Source organism: Phyllopteryx taeniolatus, chromosome 19, assembly GCF_024500385.1.
Source record: "Phyllopteryx taeniolatus isolate TA_2022b chromosome 19, UOR_Ptae_1.2, whole genome shotgun sequence".
In the NCBI taxonomy this organism is placed as follows: Eukaryota; Metazoa; Chordata; class Actinopteri; order Syngnathiformes; family Syngnathidae; genus Phyllopteryx; species Phyllopteryx taeniolatus.
In genome coordinates, this window is record NC_084520.1 from 15459239 (window position 1) to 15477982 (window position 18744).

General features: G+C 44.8%; 2 protein-coding genes across 6 annotated transcripts; one reads left to right on the plus strand and one right to left on the minus strand.

Moving 5' to 3' along the window:
- Positions 1–60: 60 nt before the first annotated feature.
- On the minus strand, positions 61–4560 carry znf668 (zinc finger protein 668). 4 transcript variants are annotated; one of them, XM_061757289.1, is made up of 2 exons: positions 4283–4560; positions 61–2804 (listed from the first exon to the last, which is right to left on the minus strand). In XM_061757289.1, the coding sequence occupies exons 1-2, from the start codon at positions 4421–4423 to the stop codon at positions 828–830; spliced, it is 2118 nt and encodes a 705-aa protein (XP_061613273.1). In that variant the 5' UTR covers positions 4424–4560; the 3' UTR covers positions 61–827. The 4 variants fall into 4 exon arrangements, with proteins under 4 accessions (XP_061613273.1, XP_061613276.1, XP_061613274.1 ...); XM_061757292.1 differs by having other exon boundaries at positions 4348–4432; XM_061757290.1 differs by lacking the exon at positions 4283–4560 and adding an exon at positions 4028–4173.
- Positions 4561–4983: 423 nt separating this feature from the next.
- Positions 4984–17171, plus strand: znf646 (zinc finger protein 646). 2 transcript variants are annotated; one of them, XM_061757267.1, is made up of 4 exons: positions 4984–5429; positions 6638–9234; positions 9942–10919; positions 12694–17171. In XM_061757267.1, the coding sequence occupies exons 2-4, from the start codon at positions 6788–6790 to the stop codon at positions 13418–13420; spliced, it is 4152 nt and encodes a 1383-aa protein (XP_061613251.1). In that variant the 5' UTR covers positions 4984–5429; positions 6638–6787; the 3' UTR covers positions 13421–17171. The 2 variants fall into 2 exon arrangements, with proteins under 2 accessions (XP_061613251.1, XP_061613252.1); XM_061757268.1 differs by having other exon boundaries at positions 4984–5380.
- Positions 17172–18744: the final 1573 nt, after the last annotated feature.

An 18744-nucleotide genomic window follows, 5' to 3' on the forward strand; every position in this document is an offset into this window, starting at 1 on the left:
CACTGACTCCAATACATAGTTTGCACCACACACACTCAAATGATAACATCACAACTACAGTTTGTGTCAAATTCGATTTTTATTTCTCTTGGAATGATAACGCAAGTTGCCTTTTCTTAGCTGATGCTCAATAGCGATACACAGTAATACGGTTTGGTGTCATGAATACAAAACTATGCAAATAATCTTCGGACAGGCTTTAACGGAAAAGTTATTGTGGAGAAACGGACTTTTTGAATGGAATTTTACAGTGATGGGCATACAGTATATGTCTGCAAAACCTTTCACAGACAGCAATGTGCCTTCGCAAAAATGCAGGCGATCATACAAAAAAAAAGCCGGACAAGTTTTAGAAAAGCAACATACTTGACAACCATAGCAAAAAACATTTTTGGTCATTTCTTATATTAAAATTCATTTTCTGTGCGCAATTTTTTTGTAAGAAAACCAACAAAATTCTGTCGAGGACATCCACTGGACAAATCAATTTCCCAAAAACTGGAGCAATTAAGGTACAATGATGCTCTTGCACGTGGGCAAGGAGAGCTATCTATGTTGCATGAATGTCTGCTTATGACAAAACCACACATTTTTTGCTCGAATATGATACCTTTACATTAAAATACCCTCAATTGGGATATTTTGACATAATTTTCCATCTTCGTGACCATTCAAATTTACTGGAAACTTTCTGGAACTTTACCATAGCTTTTCCAGCTCTTTGCAACCCAAGGGGTGCGACGATTACTCGCAGTTTCTCGCTATTCGTGGCAGGGCACGTTCCCGTTACTGCAACTCCATTTAAGGCCACTAGTTGAACATGTTGTTTAAAGTCCTTCCTCCTTGACCAAATACTCCGGCAGAGTGTGAAAAGCGGTGGCAGACTCAGTGACGGGAACGGTCAGGGAAATGCCGCCGGCCTCTGCGGTGACAGGCGGCGGGTCGCTGGGAGGCGGCGAGGGCGAGGGCAGCGGGTCGGTGTGGATGATGTTCAAGTCGGATTGCGAGGCGGCCATGTGCGTCCGTAAGTGCTTGCGGAGGTAGGCGGGGAACAGGAAGGCTTTTCCGCATTGGGAGCAGCTGTGAGGTTTGCTGCTCGAGTGGATCTTCTGGTGCTTGCGCAAGCCGGCCCGGTTGAGGAAGCCTTTGCCGCAGCTGGCGCACAAGTGAGGCCTGGGTTTGGGATGCTGCTTCTCGTGCTCTTGCAGCTCCGACGGCTCCGCGAACTCCGCCTGGCAGGTGGCGCACGTGTGCGAGTCCGCCGTCTTGCCCGGAGCCCGGTCGACGGCGTGGAGATTCTCGTGCGCCTGCACTTCGTCCCAGGTCCCGAACGTGGCGTCGCAGTGAGTGCAGGAGAACTGCGGGAGAGTCGCGTGGTGGCCGGCGAAGCCCGCGGCCTCCGTTTCCTCCGGTTGCCTCGGCTGCTGCGCCTGCTCCGCCAAGTGAGTCCTCTCGTGTTTGCGCAGGCTGGAGGACACCACGAACGACTTCAAACACTCGCCGCATTTGAACGGCCGCTCTCCCGAGTGCACGCGGCGGTGCTTGTTGAGGCTGGAGCGCTCGGCGAACGACTTGTCGCACTCGGTGCACGAAAAGGGCCGGAGACCCGTGTGGACGAGCAAATGGCGCCGCAGATCCCAGGACGCCACGAAGGCCTTGTCGCAGCTCTGACATTTGTAAGGCCGCTCTCCGGAGTGGACCCGCTCGTGAACGGCCAGATCGGCCGGCTGTCGGAATCGTTTGGAGCATTTATCGCACGGGTAGGGCTTGAAACCGAGGTGGGCTCGCTGGTGCCGGCGGAAACTGGATGGGTCGGAGAACATCTTGCCACACTGCGGGCACAGGAAGGGCTTCTCCCCAGAGTGCGTGCGGAGGTGAGACTGGTAGGAGGAGAGCTGCGTGAAGCCTTTGCCGCACTGCTCGCACTGGTAGGGCTTCTTCTGGGAGTGGATGCGTTGGTGGCACACCAACGAGGACGAGCGGGAGAAGGCCTTGCCGCAGTCAGAGCACAGAAAGGGTTTCTCTCCGGTGTGGGAGCGCTCGTGGTTCTTCAGGTCCTTCAACTCCGTGTAGGTTTTACCGCACTCGTTGCAGGCGTACGGCCGGTGGCCCTGGTGGTTCCGTCGGTGCTTGCGGAACACGGAGGGGTCGGCGAAACTCTTGCCGCACTCGCCGCAAAAGTACGGCTTCTCTCCGGTGTGAGAGCGCATGTGCACCTTGAGTTTGGACAAGGTGGGGTAGCTTTTGGAGCACTGGCGGCAGGAGTAAGGCCGCTCGCCGTTGTGCTGCGTCATGTGGATCCTCAGGCAGATGGCCTGCATGAAGGCCTTGCCGCACTCGGCGCACACGAAAGGTTTCTCGCCCGTGTGCGAGCGGCTGTGGTTGCGCAGCTCCGTGGGCGTCTTGTACGCCTTGTGACAGTCGGGGCACTGACAGGGCCGCTGGGCCGAGTGCGTGCTCTCGTGTTTCGAGAGATGGGCCTTGCTGGAGAAGGTCTTTTGGCACTGAACGCACACGTGGTGATGCTGAGGGCGCTCCTTGGCATGCGCCGAGAGCTTGTGGCCGCGCAGCGCCGACACGCTCCTGAAGGCCTCCGCGCAAGACGAGCACTTGAATGAGGCTTTGGATTTCGGGGGCCGGCCTCTGCCCCGTTTCTTCACAGGCGCGTCCCTCGCCGCCTCGTCCTCTTGTTGGCTCTCCTCATCTTGCAGCGGAGGTGTGTATCGCTCCGTGGGAGGCGGGCTACCGGCCTGCGGGGAAGCCATCTTTCTGTCTGAAGATGAATTATACCAGTGTTTCCCAACCTGGATGGAACCAAGGTACATATTTGACATTAGTAGAATCCCCCAGCACAAAACCAAATACAAATGCAAAATGTTCAGGTATCTGTACTTTACTTGAGTGTTTACTTTTCTGACGACCTTTTACTTTTTACTCTCTACATTTGAGAACAGAAAAGTGTAAGTAGCTGTACTTCAACTTCAATACAGCATGTAATTACTTCTGCCAACTTGGAATCTGGGCCTGTTGCGCTAAACACAAAACCTTCGCTCTGTTTTATGAATGGCAACAGGTGGATACACACGACACGACAAGTTAATTGCACCGTCTGCCATATAGTGGAAAAGTATTTCATTGTTCCGCTTGACACTCGACCGAGCTGGCATAGATAGATGAACGAGGACACATTATTTGTAGTCAATAATCAATCATTATTTTCGGTTCAGTTTCCTGCGGCACACCTGATGATCTTCAACATTTAATTGGCCTCGAGTCCTATGCGAGGAGAATCACAGCCTAAGTGCAGTTTATTTGTATTGGACTTTTCAGTTCAATACATTTGCATTTAATCTTTAAGAAGGGTTTGTTTTAAAACTTTGAATTCGGTCAATTTTTATTGCAATACAGTTGAGTCATTAATATCTATAAGTGCAGTGTTAAAGTGGCTCGCCTCATTTATTAACTATTACTTTTTAAGAATAAAACCCGTCTCATTTTTTTTAGGGCTATGACATTTTAACGTTGGTCACGACGGTGGTACTTGGAGAAGTATTTTTTATTTATTAATTTTTTAGATGATACTTGGTGTAAAAAAAATAAAAATAAAAAGTACCACTGATCCAGAACATTCACTTGTTCTGCCTGTTAAAATAGGTCGCTGTCGTAGATGGTTAGATAAACAAAGACACATTATCACTAGATCAAAAAAGAAAAAGAACAAATCAGTGCATTACACACAGTAAGTCACTGCCACACAATTAGCAGCATTGACGAGATGCATTTATGAGATAGAAGGCTAAAATGCCGCATAGTAACAATAAATATAACAAAAGCCAGTGACGATGCTGCACCATCTACTCCACATTCTCACGTTGGAAATACTGAGCTGTGCATGCAAACACAAAATGGCTGGCATTAGGACCTACGGGACAATAAGCTAACCGCTTAGATGACAGAGGAAGTCGGCTACGTCAACACGCAAATGCTCATTTTATTGACGACTACAAGCGGTGTAAAGTGTCAGCACCGAGGCGTGAATGTAACCGTGTAAACCATTCCCGACGCGGCTTGTCCATCGCCTTCTCGTTAGCTCGCTTGCTAATTTAAAATGCAACTCAAAATGGCTGGCTTTAGGACCGCCAGCACCCATTTCTCTCGACGGCGGCACCGTCGTCTAACGTGAGAAAGGCGAACATCAGCTTCGTTCATTAAAAAAAAAATCAAAGATATTACAAATATATATATTATTATTATTGTGTTAACAAACGAGTGGCACCCTCACCTGGACCAGCGCATTAATAGTTGGTTGATAGCGCTTGAAAGAAAAAGAAAAAAAAGACTCCTTACACGACTGTATTTCTTGTTGCAAGTGGTGGTGCGTTTTGACTGGCTGACAGTGAAGTGACGACGGCGCTAGGACCATGATGACGACAGTTTACAGCCTGCCAAGAGTGAGGCAACTAATGTTTGTAATGTAAAATTATTTTGTAAATTTATTTTTTAAATGTGCTAAACCCGAGTTGAATTTGTATCATTTTAAATAAATAAAAAGAAAATGCTATCAACCAATGGTTCTCAGTTTTAAAAAAAAGTAAAATAAAAATGATTGCAAGCTACTGCATCATTCTGCACAGTTTGAACATTGACACTGCACTTAAATATAGAAAAAAAACCTACTTAAATATTGATTAATTAAAATGTATTGCACATTAATACAAATTTGTATTTTTGTATTATAAGTGTTGTAAAACAATCACAAATAGTATATAATTGTAAATTTCTGGCGTCACACTCAAGGCCCGGGGGTCAGAGCCGCCCCTCACATCATTTTTTTGTGGCCCAATAAAGCAAACCTAGTATGTCAACTTTATAGTCTTTTTGTTTTGGGTGAAAATCTGAACCTTTTCTTCACTTACTTCACTTCTTCAAGCATTTATTTTCACAAAATTCCTTCTTAAAACAAATTGGACACTAAAGTATTTGCTTTCCACTATGTCCATGACTTTTGATTCCAAATTAGATTTGATGTTAAAACTATACAGTATATATTAACAGTGAAATGCAGCGGCAATTGTTTATATGTAATAATAACATTAAGTCATGATACATTTATATGCTTTTCACCGTCACTCCGGCCCGCGATGAAAATGAGTTTGACACCCCTGGTAGAGGAGCCAAGAACTGTCATTATTTTGTTTTGTTTTTGAAAGTGGTCCATGAAGTGTCCCTCGGCGGGGAAGTCTTTAGCAGCTGCACATTTCCTGTTCCCTAGCAACAAGAACAGAGAGTGTGGAACTGGGGATGGAAGAAGAATAAGACCATTGGAAGAAGAGAGTGCCTTTGTGAAATCGATACATTTCAAAATAAGATATTTAATTAGGTAATGATTAGTCATATAATCCCTGACGTGTGCCGAGTCGCTATTGAAGGTATTTGATTTGTCAGATTTGCTGACGTAGCGCTTCCTGTCTTTTTGGTGCAATGTTTGTTTTGCTAGCTAAGATGCTGCTAGCACGTCGCGCCGCTAACATTGGTATCACTAACTAGCTCAACACGTTCACCTGCACTTAACTCATGATTGTTTCCCACACTCTCCGTTTAAAGTATATTTACGTGGAATCGTTTTCTGAAGTAGTTTTGGGGTGATAAAAAAAAAAAGGGGGTTGTTTTCCCGGGTTATTGACACAGCTAAATTAGCCTGCTAATGCAAAGTGTCACTGGCTAGGTTCGGAATATTCATGAATACCGCAATCACTCTAAGGATATATATATATATATAGTGGACTACACAGTATTGTTCACAAAAAATTCCTATAGTGATTAGGAAGTAGGGAATAAGTTACCTGCGTTTGGAGTCATGCACTGACTCCCTTCTCTTTGGGAATTTTAGTGACTAATATAGTACACTAAAAAGTAGACAGAAAAAAAGTTGATGATGTATTTTTATTTTTTAGGTTGGTAGGTTTAAATGTAATTTGTTTGCATCCTTATTCTGTGCTGCACCCCTGATATGCTATAAAAAGATTTAGTTTACTTGGGTTTGAACCACTGCTGCACTACACCTCTCAAAAGGCATCATTTTGAGATACCTTTCTTCCAATAAATAAAAATGAAGACAAGACTATTTGGATGAGCTCTCTTCTTTTTTTTTTTTTTTTTTTTAAGCTTTGCCGAGTTAGTTATTGGATCAAAACTGAATCCGCAGATGCTCAAAATCAAGTGACTCTGACTCCGTGGCTTGTACTTGTAGTTTTGTTAAAGCCAGTAAAAACCTACACCAGCTCAGAAAAGGAGTCTGTAAAAGCTAGCATCGGAGTGAAAATGAGAAATTACTTTGAACTTGTTTTTTATCTTCTTTTTTTCTGTCTTAGGGGAAAGAGAGTTTCAGATAGCAATAAGTGAGGGTTTGTTTTTGATGTATGTATTAATGTTTTTATTTAGGATCGCGGGATTTAATTGGATAAGCTCTGCTTCTTCCATTGCAAACCAAATAAACTATTGCCTTTAAATTTCCAGCGTTATTATTACTTTTCTTTTGTTGTAGCTGGTCAATCTGTGCTGTCACTAAGTATTTAATATAAATGTAAAATGTACCTAAATAATTCATGGATATTTTCTTTTTTTTTTTCCCTCGTAGATTGAATTCATCATCTTCTCTATGACCTTTCCGGACACCCTTTGGACTTAAACAACAGTTCTCCATTTTGTATGGACAAGAAAGGCATCTAATGTATTACCCTCCTGCATACACTTTACATCTGGTGCGCTTGTTTCGGTCTTCGTCGTCATGGCTGCACATGACCCCGCACGGGCCGCAGGTTTCCCGTGCAAACAGTGCGGGCTGACGTCTCCTAACATGGCCATGCTAGTCGAGCACATGGGCGCACACCTGGAGCAAGAGGAGGAGCGCAAATTCAAATGTGACGAATGCGGACGTGGGTACAGACACGCCGGCAGCCTCGCCAACCACAAAAAGGCTCACGACGTCGGGTCCTTCGAGTGCTACGTGTGCGGCAAAGAGAACTCGAACGCTTTGGCCTTGAAAAGTCACATGCGGAGTCACACGGCTCACAAAAAGTACTCCTGTTCGCAATGTGGGAAGGCTTTCCGTCTGGCAACACAACTTGCCACACATGAACGGGTTCACCGCAGCTCGCAAGTAAAAGAGCAGGAAGACGTGGAGTTCGAAGACCCGTGTGAGATTGTTATCAATCATCGGAACAAGCAGTCGACTGTCGGGATTCAAATGGAAAACGGCCCCGTTGACGACCAGATGGAGGTTTATCATCGGCAGTCTGACGACGCCACCGGCCGACCTTTCAAATGCGACCTGTGCGACAAGACGTACATTCACCTCAGAAGTTTGAGCAACCACAAGAAGACTCATCAGGTGGGAATGTTTGAGTGCACCGTGTGTTTCAAACTCTTCAACAACATGGCGGCGCTCTACAGCCACCAGAGGACCCACAAGGTCAGAAGCAGCGGGGGAGGCGGCAGGGGAGACGGAAGCTCAGCGTCCGGCTTCTATTCCAACTCCACGCAGGAGCAGTTTTCCCCTCCGAGTCCTGACGCTCCCGTCAACTTCTGCCATTTGTGTCAGGTTGTGTTCCCAAGTGATGAGGAGTTCCAGGAGCACATCCAAATGCATAACTCTTCATCTGCACCCTTTGGGCTGCAAGACGACACAGCAGAGAGCCACAGTATGACATATGACAACGTTACCTCACATAAGTCCAACTTTTATACAGCTCATATAAATAATAATCCTTCTTTGCCATCAGTTGAAAATACTCACGGTTTTAATCAGCTTCATGGAATGATTAGCAGTAATGGTCACGTGTATTCAAACTGCTCCGATAGTCAAACATCAGCTTCCAACTGCTCTCAGGGAGAACCCCCACTCATAGACGCAAGCATCGTCCATCCCGCCCTGAACGCATCGGAAATCGACGACCCTTCCATCGCAGATTCCGACGAGCGTCCCTTCAGGTGTCAGATTTGTGGCAAGAGCTACCGCCACTCCGGTAGCCTCATCAACCACAAGCGCTCGCATCAGGTGGGGATTTACCAGTGCTCCATCTGCAGAAAGAAGTATCCTCACTTGGCTGCGCTCAAGAGTCACCTTCGCCTTCACAAGGGTCACAAATCCTCCCTCAGCCCCAACGGGGAGGGAGACTGGCTCTCCCCCGAGACTTTCTCTCTAATCAACCAGCGGAACCTCTTCTCGTCGCGAGAGGAACAGGATGATGGCACCCGGCTTGCGCTTGGCACGGATCAGCAAAATGGCGGCGTGTACCACGCCCATCAGGATGTGGCGCCAGACGCGAGCGCGCGGCTACCTCACGCCGAGCGCTCGATGCAGCGGCACATGTGCGCCGACTGCGGTGAGACTTTTGCTGACATCGCTGGGATCATAGCGCACACTTGCCCCCTGCTGCAACAGCAGCAACACACGAGCGAGGACCGCGACGCCAGCGGGAACTTCCCTGGCACTGTCGCGCAGTTTCACGGACTGAATGATGCGAATCCTCAGCGTTACTTCGAGCAGAACTTGCAAGAAAATATCAGTAGCGACCAGCTGAACGGCAACGGCGAAGAAGACGACGGCGATCTTTATCAGTGTTCCATTTGTGGAAACAGCTACAGCAGCATGCGGGCCCTCCGCAGCCATCTCCGAGGACACACGCAGTCCCAGTGCGCCGCCGCCAGCTCGGGACCCTCGTCCATGTCCTCTCAGGAGGAGGCCAAAGATGACGAGGCGGGCGAGATGATGATCTGTAGTACATGCGGCGAAAGCTTCGCCAGCAGGCAGGACTTGGCCGCCCATCAGCTCGTGCACGTCAAGCACCAAGACGAGGACGGCGTCGGCGAGAGTGAGCTGCCAGGAGGCGAGGAGGGAGCGCAGAGTACCATATGCGGTCGCTGTGGAATTTTTTGCACCAGCTACCATCATCTGGAGAGCCACGAGTGCACAGCAGAGAAGAAAGAAGATGAGGAAGCGGAAGTACAAGCAAAGAACTGGGAGCATGAAGATCGGCGCGAACTCCGAGTCAACTTCGACGACCGTCAACACAGATGTGATCAGTGCGGCCGCTCGTACAGACACTCCGGCTCCCTCCTCAACCACAAGAAGTCCCACAAAACAGGAGTGTTCAAGTGCAGCGTGTGCCAGAAACGCTTTTACAACCTGTTGGCTCTGAAAAACCACCAGAGGTCTCACTTTGACATTAAGAGGTAAAGTACAAATCTGACACTCTAAATTAGCGTTCATGGCATTTAGTTTTTTGTGGAGTTTAAATCGTTTTCTTATTCAGGAGGAATTTGATGTTATGTTGTTTAGTACAGCGGTCCGCAACGTTTTAGTGCAACGGAGCTGTTTCATGCACAGTAAAACCCCCGTTTATCGTGCGCGATACTTTCCAGACCCACCTGCAATAGGTGAAAAATCCGCAATGTAGCAGGGCCGAGAACGACGAACCGTGATATAGCCTGGAAAGTATAGAAACAAATTCAAGTTACGTCATGTCAAGTTTATTTATAATTCCATTAATCACAAATAACTTTCAAAGGGCTTTACAGACCCACAGTTGTGCAAAAATCAATGACATCCCCGAGAGTGGGGGTGGAGGGGGTAGGGGGGTTAGTGGCAGTAAAACAGGCCCAACTCCAGATGTCAGGGGGTAAGGTAGGGCAAGAGAATAGTTGAAAACTAGGTGTGATTTAACCAAAAGTGAGAGTGTAGAAAAGTGTTAAGTAGAGTAGTAGTGTTGTGATTACATAGTACCTTAGCCCACGGACCTGTGCCGATACAAGCACAGGTGGAACAAGCTAACCGCGCCAAAACATAAAATATGATCTCGTCATCCATGAAGAAAATGTGTTCAAATAATAGCATTAAGTCCAATCCAGAAATGACCATATTTCCCGTCTCTCCCCGCCAGGCATACTTGCCACGAGTGCGGCAAAGCCTTCAAAATGCAGAAGCAGCTTTTGATCCACCTCAGGAGGCACAGGGAGAACCGAGCCAAGATCCAAGAACTGAACGACCAGATCCAGGCCCTCATGCAGATGAACAAGTCCGACGCCGAAGATGCCAGAGAAGGGCGGGGGGGGACGACACGCGAGGCTGCGGTCAAATCAGAAGACACAGGTGACAGGCGACCCTTTGCGTGTGAGCAGTGTGGTCGCACGTATCGCCACGCCGGTAGTCTGGTTAACCACAAAAAGTCCCACAAAACGGGCCTGTATTACTGTTCTGTTTGCAACAAAGCTTACTCCAATCAGCTGGCCGTGAAGAACCACTTACGCACTCACTTCGGTAGTCAAAAGCATTCTTGCCAAAAGTGCGGAAAAGGCTTCCGAGGAAAACGGCAGCTGTCGGCGCACATCTGTGCGGACTCCCGGAAGGGCGGCAGGCGGAGCCTGAGGTCTCGAGCTTCAAAGTGCAAACAGTGTAAACAGACGTTTCCTTCCGCCGACCAGCTGGCGGTCCACGCCTGCTCCGGCTCCTCGGGAGCCGCGGCGAGCGGCAAAGAGGCGCGGATGTTCTCCTGCAACATTTGCCACCGCAGCTACCGCCACGCCGGCAGCCTCCTGAACCACAAGAACACGCACAAGACGGGACACTTCACCTGCACGTTCTGCACCAAGCACTTCACCAACCCCATGGCGCTGCGCAACCACACGCGCATCCACACGCAGAAGAAGAAGTACGCCTGCCTCACGTGCGGGAAGGCCTTCCGCCTCGCCAGCATCCTGCACAACCACCAGAAGGTCCACAGCCGCGCCGACGGGCACTTCAGCTGTTCGGCGTGTGGGAAGAGCTTCCAGGGGAGGTCCGGACTCAAGAGGCACCGCTGCCGGAGAGGTCAGGGAGAGGTCGGGACGCAGCCGGGAGAGAGCCAGGACAAGTGCTTCACGTGAGTTAGTTCACCGTTGACCACCGTTGTCGTGTTTATTCTGTTTTGTTGACAACTTTTACTCGGGATGGCCACAGTAACGGATTAATTGATTGTGCGAAAGCCAATCAACTTCTTTTAGTTTTTATTTGAGACTGACTTGATCGAGGGCTTACCACTTTTTTTTTAAACTGAGAGCTACTGCTTGGGTACTAATTAATGCGAAGGACTAGCAGTTTGATACAAAGCTGAAATAACAAATTTGGTAAAATTACCTTTAATTTTGTGTTATTAATTAAATGATATTCATCTATGTGAAGACACTGATCATTTTAATGATTTCTCACAATAGTTATTTTTTTTAACAAGGTAGGAAACAGATAAATAGAAATACGCCACACTTCATTTCTGTAAATCTCTGCATGTTTCTATTTTCAAATGATCATTTCTACTTATGGCTGCATGATTATGGCCAAAATAATAATCACAATCATTTTGATCAATATTGTAATCACGATTACTCCTCATGTAAGGAAAAATCTACTTTTTAACAAACAATATGTAACAGTTTTCAGTTCAAAATGAATCGTTAAATAAAAATAATTGCTAGATAATAAAAAAAATAGAATGTACCCAAAGAAATCTCATTTAGCACGGGCTAACTGAATAAATGTGCAATTGCAAAGTTCAATCACGAGTTGCAACTTAATGGAAGCAAATACAGTTAATGCATAGAAGATAATAACATTAGGCTGCAAGCACCGACTTTTCCTTTGAAAATCCCCGCCGTCAATATGGTGACTTGCCAAGGACGGTACGTCTCCGTTGTTCTGCTTGACCATTGGTCAGTCGTGCACGGTCATAAACTGCAAAGAACTCGACAGTTGCGATTTTCCTCTTTATTTGCTCCAGGTGTTATCTCATTGCGGTCAGGCCAGCCGAAAAGTTGAAATCGAGGCAGCCGCTACAACGATTAAGTGCCTTATCGTGACATGGCGCCTCTCTGCCACCTTGCTGAGAGGGTCAACTTTAAAATAAAAGCTTAAACATGCCTTCGCCCCCTGGTGGCTGGCTGACTTGGTTGCGGGCACTGCTGCAAATGAAGCACTTTTCATCTGCAGCAGTGCCCGCATTTTAAATGTCAAATATCGCCAATGATCAGGCTCATTTAATCGTGGCAGTCAAAATCGCGATTACGATTGAAATACAATTAATTGTGCAACCCTACTTCTACAATTTTCCCAGGAAATCACCCATCACTGGTGATTAGAACACAATCTTTAGAACAGGCCCACGGGTGACTTTTGTAGTTCTCTATGAGTAATTTAGCTAAACGTAATGGCTAGCCTGCTAGCTAGCGCCAGTTTGACAGCCATCCATTTCAGCGTCAAAAGAACATCTTCTGTCCCATTCATCCTAAGAACAGAAAATTAGCCACTCCCTCAGTGATCATGATCAACTTGATCAGAATTTCCAGGACTTTCCTTACCTGTTGAAATATAAATTACGGCCAGTCTTCCATCTTCCATGGAAGCATCTTACCTCACGCAACGTCTTCTTTTACGTTCAAAACTACCGTTGTCGAGAAGAAGTTCCAAATGGTCATTTAAGCCATTTCCCCGTTTTCTCAATTGTTCCGTCTCGGTCGTATAACATGGACGTGATTGTTTGGTAATGGTGCCACCCGGAAGTATGTTTGACGTCGAGGTGCAAAGTTCTATTGAACACGCTGCCCACACACAGACGGGAACTAGTGCACGATGTGAGCGTGATACCAACCTGTTTTACTCTGCAGGTGCGACCTTTGCGGGCGCTCGTACCGCCACGCAGGATCCCTCCTCAACCACAAGAAGACGCACTCAGAAAACCTCCACCACTGCAGTCTTTGTCTGCAGACCTTCCCGGACCCCCTCACGCTCCAGATCCACTCCCAGATGAGGCGCCATTGCTGCCCGGATTGCGGTAAGACTTTCTGTCTCGTCGCGCACCTGCAGAGCCACATGGAGGCGCACTCCAAGGAGCGCTCCAAGGACCCCTTCGCCCACGCCAATGACCTTAGCTGGACCGAACCTTTGTCCCATCTTGCCGAGAGCGCGAGCGACCAGGCGGAGAAGAGCCACGTGTGCGAGCACTGCGGGCGCACCTACCGCCACGCCGGCTCCCTACTCAACCACAAGAACAGCCACAAGACTGGCTCCTTCTCTTGCGCCGCCTGCCACAAGCAGTTCTCCAACCTGATGGCCCTCAAGAACCACCGCCGCATCCACACGGAGCCCAAGCGCTACCAGTGCCTGGAGTGCGGCAAGGCCTTCCGCGTGTCCACGCAGCTCATATGCCACCGGAGAATCCACAGCAAAGAGAAGCCCTTCGCCTGCGTGCTGTGCGACAAAAGCTTTTCCAGCAAGTCCAACCTGAGGCACCACGAGAAGTTGCACCAGAACCACCACGCTTACGACAACTCCTCCTCTTTTAGTTTGGATGCGAACAACTTCATGGGCTTGGACATGGGCTCTTTCCTTTAGAGTTTCGTAACTCCGACTGTCTCTTTTCCACAACTTGCGAATGTTGTCCGCAAGTCACACGCATCTCCTCGCCTTCCTGAAGGACAAACAACCAAAGTGATCCGTAAAGCGCAGCCCGCTTTCCCTGCACCTGTCCGGCGCCGGTGTCAGGAAACATCAAATGCGTATATACACGACTCGCTAAAACTTGGGCTTAATTTGACTGTTGTTTGAAATGTTAGCATGGACCAAAAATGCAATATAACCTTTTCTGGTGAACTTAAGTTCACCTTCTCTAAACCTTTGAATGTGCAACTGTTCAGTGTTTCAGTACATTGCACAACATGCCGTTGTCTAGCTAACAATTAGCTGAACGATGTTTGATCTGTGAAATCTTCCAAGAACGTTGCCTTTCTGTGACACTTCCAGTCTCTCTGTCGCTCCCTGCTGATGATCCTCAATCAGAAGCCGTTGGCGATGAAGGCCCTTTTCATTGACTTGTGCATTTCGCAGACAGAGACTCTTTACGCTCTGCTTTTTCAACTTGGATCTTGCTTAGTACCCGGAAATGTAGTTTTTTGTTGTGAAAGACCACCATTTTTGATTGGCCCGTACGTGGACCATACACTCTTCAGCCCCCTTGTTAGAGAACAATCATTGAAACATAGAACAGTTAAATGTGTGAATTCAAGTATAGAGAAGGTCAAACATAAGTTCACCCGGAAAGGTTCGAGAGCATTTTAGGTTCATCCTGAAATTTCACCCGTAAGCGAGCCTAATATCCTTAACTTTTTGGGAGTCGTGTATGTTTGAAGGACTGCTCACGTCACAAACCTCGTTAATAAAACGTCAAATACCTCAACTAGTTGGTGTGAAGCTCACTCAAAGTGATGGACTGAAATCTAGTAAATAGCTGTTCAACTACTAATAAAATAATTACAATTGAAATCCTTGGTAAGTGACATAGTATGCTAAAAGCAAAATATGTTCTTGGATGTTTGACTAGGGGAACTTTTTGTGAATGTAAAAAAAAAAAAAAAAAAGTTTTGTGTAGCCTTTAAGAACCTTTATGTCAGGAAATCAACACAAACAAAGACTGGTTTAAAATGGTACCTGTCACAAAATGGTTTACTGCCATAAGCTTGGGATGGCTAATATATATATATATATATATATATACTTTTTTGTCAGGCTTCAATTTCAATTCAAGATCATTTTTTTTTTAGGACTACACACTAATAACCTAGGTAGCGATGCACAGTTTTTCAAATATACATTAGGGCCGGGTGAAAGTCTTTTTCACCAAATTCAGATTTCCAATTTTAGCTATTTTTTCCCCCCCCCCACGCCTCTTAACAGAAAAGTGAATGACTTGCATTCAAAACACATTTTGCCTTTTTGTTTGTTTGTTTGTTTTGCTTTGTCACTAACGCCTTTTTTGAAAAATAATAGCCAGGGGGGTCTAAACAATCACCAAACAGGGAAGAAAAAAAACCAAGATGAATCGCCCAGCGGTAATATATATTTAAAATTACATTTGAGAAGCTGTTGACACTGTCAGTCAAATGTCAATACTTCAAAAGTAGGCTGTAATAGCGACTGTCAATCATACATTAACAGTGGCTATACAATGTGAACACCCACGGTCGAATAACTTCCCAAAATATGAAGTCTCTTGACTCGCATCTATTTTGACTCTCTTTTGGCTTGACTCGTCTTTCTTGCAGAAGGGCTCTAACTGCGTCATTATGAGAAGTTGGGCCGGGCTGTTCCATAAGCCGATATCCTACCAGGGGTGTGTTCACTTTCCATATCAGGGGTGGGCAAAGTACGACCTGCGGGCCCACATGCAGCCCGTTCCATTCTTAAATGTGTTCCAAATGTTTTATTTTCCATAAAATTGCTGAATGAAAATGTATTTATTCTTTTTAAATTCAGATATTAAATGTCATTGATTTTTTTATTTTTTTTTTGTAAATAAAGTTTTTGTAAAATTCAAAACAATACATATACTTTTTTATTTGGTTAGTCATCTTTTTACCTAATCTTCGAATGACCTGGCCCATCTGTCTCTCTCAAAAAAAAACAACAACAAAAAAGTCACGTACAAAAAGTTTGCCCCACCCCTGTTTTATACGCACTGTGGTATTATGATTTTATCCCATGAGTATGATCGATGTTCGCTTTTCCAATCGTAATTGAAACGCATGCAGCCCACATATTCACATTCATACTTTCAGGGCCGCTGTAGAGAAATCTCACCTGTTCGCGCGCTTAAGTGTCTTTTTGTCTCGTGCCTCGGCCGCACGTTTCTTATCATTTTTTTCTTTGCCTTATTCCCACATCGTCCGCGCTGGTCACACAAGTTTGAAATACCTCGTCCAAATCTCTCGTAGAGGAGGGACACTGTTAACGTAACGAGCGTGATCGCTTTCATTTGGACAAAGAGGCTGGCGAGCGCTACTTTGCCGCATTGATTGTATTTGCACATGCGGACGATGAAATAAATGGCAAACGACTTTTGAGTTCCCAATTGAAGCGGAAGGTTCAACATGTGCTTTGTGTGCTCACTAGCAAGGAATAGTTTGGGCATACTGGAAAGGGATACAAAATATTATATGGCATTTATTATTTGAGAGGAAGAGCATTGCGGCTTTTCTCATTTTATGACTAAAAACGCTTTTGTCTGAAAATGTTTATTTTGTCCTCTAATACAACTTGTTTCCTAATATATGCCCCCCCCCCCAAAAAAAAAAAAAAAAGAAACTGCTAGTTTTTATACTTCTAACACCGCAACTTTTTTCTTGTAATATTCATCTTTTTCCCTCATAAATTGATGGCTTAATTTATTTGTAATAATTTTTTTGAGTTTTCTCTTCTGCCTCCCCCGCCTTCCCCACACGTCGCATAAAATGGTAACTTCCATTTTTTCCGATTTCTTTTACTTGATTTTTTTCTTGTTCAAATGATGTCGTGATTCTATTCCCCTTTAAAATGACAACTTTATCCCAAAATCTTCAAGGAATATTTCTCCTTTTTGCCCCCTGAAAAATGAACAGCTTTGATTCTCTCTCACCCCCCCTGTAAAATTCAGACTTTACTCTTTAAGTACTGCCACTTTTTCATCATAATATTTGTCTTTTTTCTTTATATCAAAACTTTATCATAATGCTACAAATGATCTGTTTCTCGTAGTACTACGACTTTGTCCCCCAAAATACAATTGATTCTCTCTCTTGAGTGTGATCCCGTTTATTATTCTTCCATTGTACCAAACTGAACAGGTGTTGCAGACTGTTTATGCCATTTTTAAAAAAGTTTTTGTTGCTATTATTTATATGTTAATAGTGTTACGTAACGTACTGTAACGTAGTTTTATTTGCCATTGTAGCCTACATGCAAAGCAGCAAATGCACATTCAAACTAATATTTAGTTGTTGTTTTTTTATATGAACGTTTATATGAACGTTTCGTCCCCTGTTGCACTTCCGCACCCCCCCCCCCCCCCCCCCCCCCTCAACATTGTAACTAATCAAGTATCCACTGGAGTTTTGTACAGTTGGTTTTTTTTTTTTCTTCTTCTGTAGGAGAAATTAGAAGTGCTAGATTAGTTATTGTGTAATACAATGAGAAATAAACACCTCATGTAATGGATTTCAAGTGCTCTGCGCAGTATTTAACTCATATTTATATAACTATTTTGTCACAGAAGTGTAGATTTCTACTTCTTTGTGAGAGGTTCATTTAGGATATAAAAAGATTTGGAAATGAACATGTCTCTCCGTCTCGTTTCTGTTAGGTTTCAAAACGGGGTTAGGGTTTTAAACTAGGGTTTCAAAATGGGTTTAGGGTTTTAAATTAGGGTTTGAAAAACAGGGCTAGGGTTTCAAACGGGTTTAGGGTTTTGAATTAAGGTTTCAAAATGGGCTTAGGGTTTCAAAGTAGGGTTTAACAGAAGGTCATAGTATCAAATTAGCGTTTCAAAACTGCGTTAGGATTTCAAAACCGGGTTAAGGTTTTAAAAGAGGGTTAGGGCTTCAAAATGGGTATAGGGTTTCAAAATGAGTTTAGGGTTCGAAAGAAGAATTTCAAAACAGGGTTAGGGTTTCAAAGTACGGTTCCAAAACAGGGTCAGGGTTTCAAATGAGGGTTTCAAAACGGGTTTAGGGTTTTAAATTAAGGTTTCAAAACAGGGTTAGAGTTTCAAATTAGGGTTTAAAAATGGGGTTAAGGTTTCAAATTAGGTTTTCAAAATAGGGTTAGGGTTCCGGGTTTCCCCCCACTTCCCAAAAACATGCGCGGGAGGTTGATTGAAGACTCTGAATTGCCCATAGGTGTGAATGTGTTCTCGAATGGTTGTTTGTTTCTATGTGCCCTGCGATTGGCTGGCGACCAGTTCAGGGTTTGCATGAGCTCGCTGTCATCTGCAAATTATTTAGCCACATCCTGGAATACAAAGAATCAGACTGTACACTTCACATCCATTTACTGAAATGTCACCAATTATTACAATGTTTCACCCAGACGTTGAGGAAATTAGGGACTGGGAAAAGTATGGAATTTTGAAATCTCAAAAGTTTTATTGTGAAAATACATCTTGGTACTCAAAGCAATAAGAGGACTGCATTAGGTCAAAAGAAGCCAGTGCATGTACACAACATTTACATACTGTACATTTAGAAAAAGAGCATAGACGTCGGTGGAAAAGTGTTAGTATCAAATCACGAGCTGGCCTGATAGATATTTTAACAAATGAAAACAAATCTTCACTGGAAGTCCCCTTTGAAAATGTGCTTGAAACTCACAACCTAATATTACAAGTAACCATACACACACTAAAATATATTTATCATTCTTAATATAGTGTCCTGCATGAGAATCCTGTACATCTTTTCATGAACAGAAAAAAAAAAAAAAAAGTGATGTGCGGACCAAAAACAAGAGAGTATTAAGGTCACATTGGTAAGAAAACAGACAAATTGCACCTTTAAAAGAATACAAATAAGAGTGGTTACAAAAAGCCTACTGGAACATCTGAACTTGATCAATGGAATTGCACAGGTTATAGGTCACATGTATGTGGAAAATGTTTTGAAATGATTTCACTTGGTCTCACAACAACCTGACATTTGAGCACACGGGTGTGTAGACTTTTTCTATCCACTGTATATTCATCTTTTATCAATCATGCAAAATCTTTGGACCAAAACAGGAAAAAAAAGTGATTCGAAGACTAACAACAAAGGAGTATTTGGGCCACACCGGAAAGAAGACAGAAAAGTTGCACCTTTTAAAAGATGTCAAAAAACAAAAACTTCCCTGTCAGTGTGGCCCCAATAATCCAT

Excerpts from the sequence above, each read along its gene's own strand:
- znf646 (XM_061757267.1), top strand. The coding sequence starts at position 6,788 with ATGGCTGCACATGACCCCGCACGGGCCGCAGGTTTCCCGTGCAAACAG. Across the intron at positions 9,235-9,941 it reads TCTCACTTTGACATTAAGAG|GCATACTTGCCACGAGTGCG; the intron begins GTAAAGTACAAA and ends TCTCCCCGCCAG. Across the intron at positions 10,920-12,693 it reads AGCCAGGACAAGTGCTTCAC|GTGCGACCTTTGCGGGCGCT; the intron begins GTGAGTTAGTTC and ends TTTACTCTGCAG.
- znf668 (XM_061757289.1), bottom strand. The coding sequence starts at position 4,423 with ATGGTCCTAGCGCCGTCGTCACTTCACTGTCAGCCAGTCAAAACGCAC. Across the intron at positions 2,805-4,282 it reads CTATTAATGCGCTGGTCCAG|GTTGGGAAACACTGGTATAA; the intron begins GTGAGGGTGCCA and ends GGTTCCATCCAG.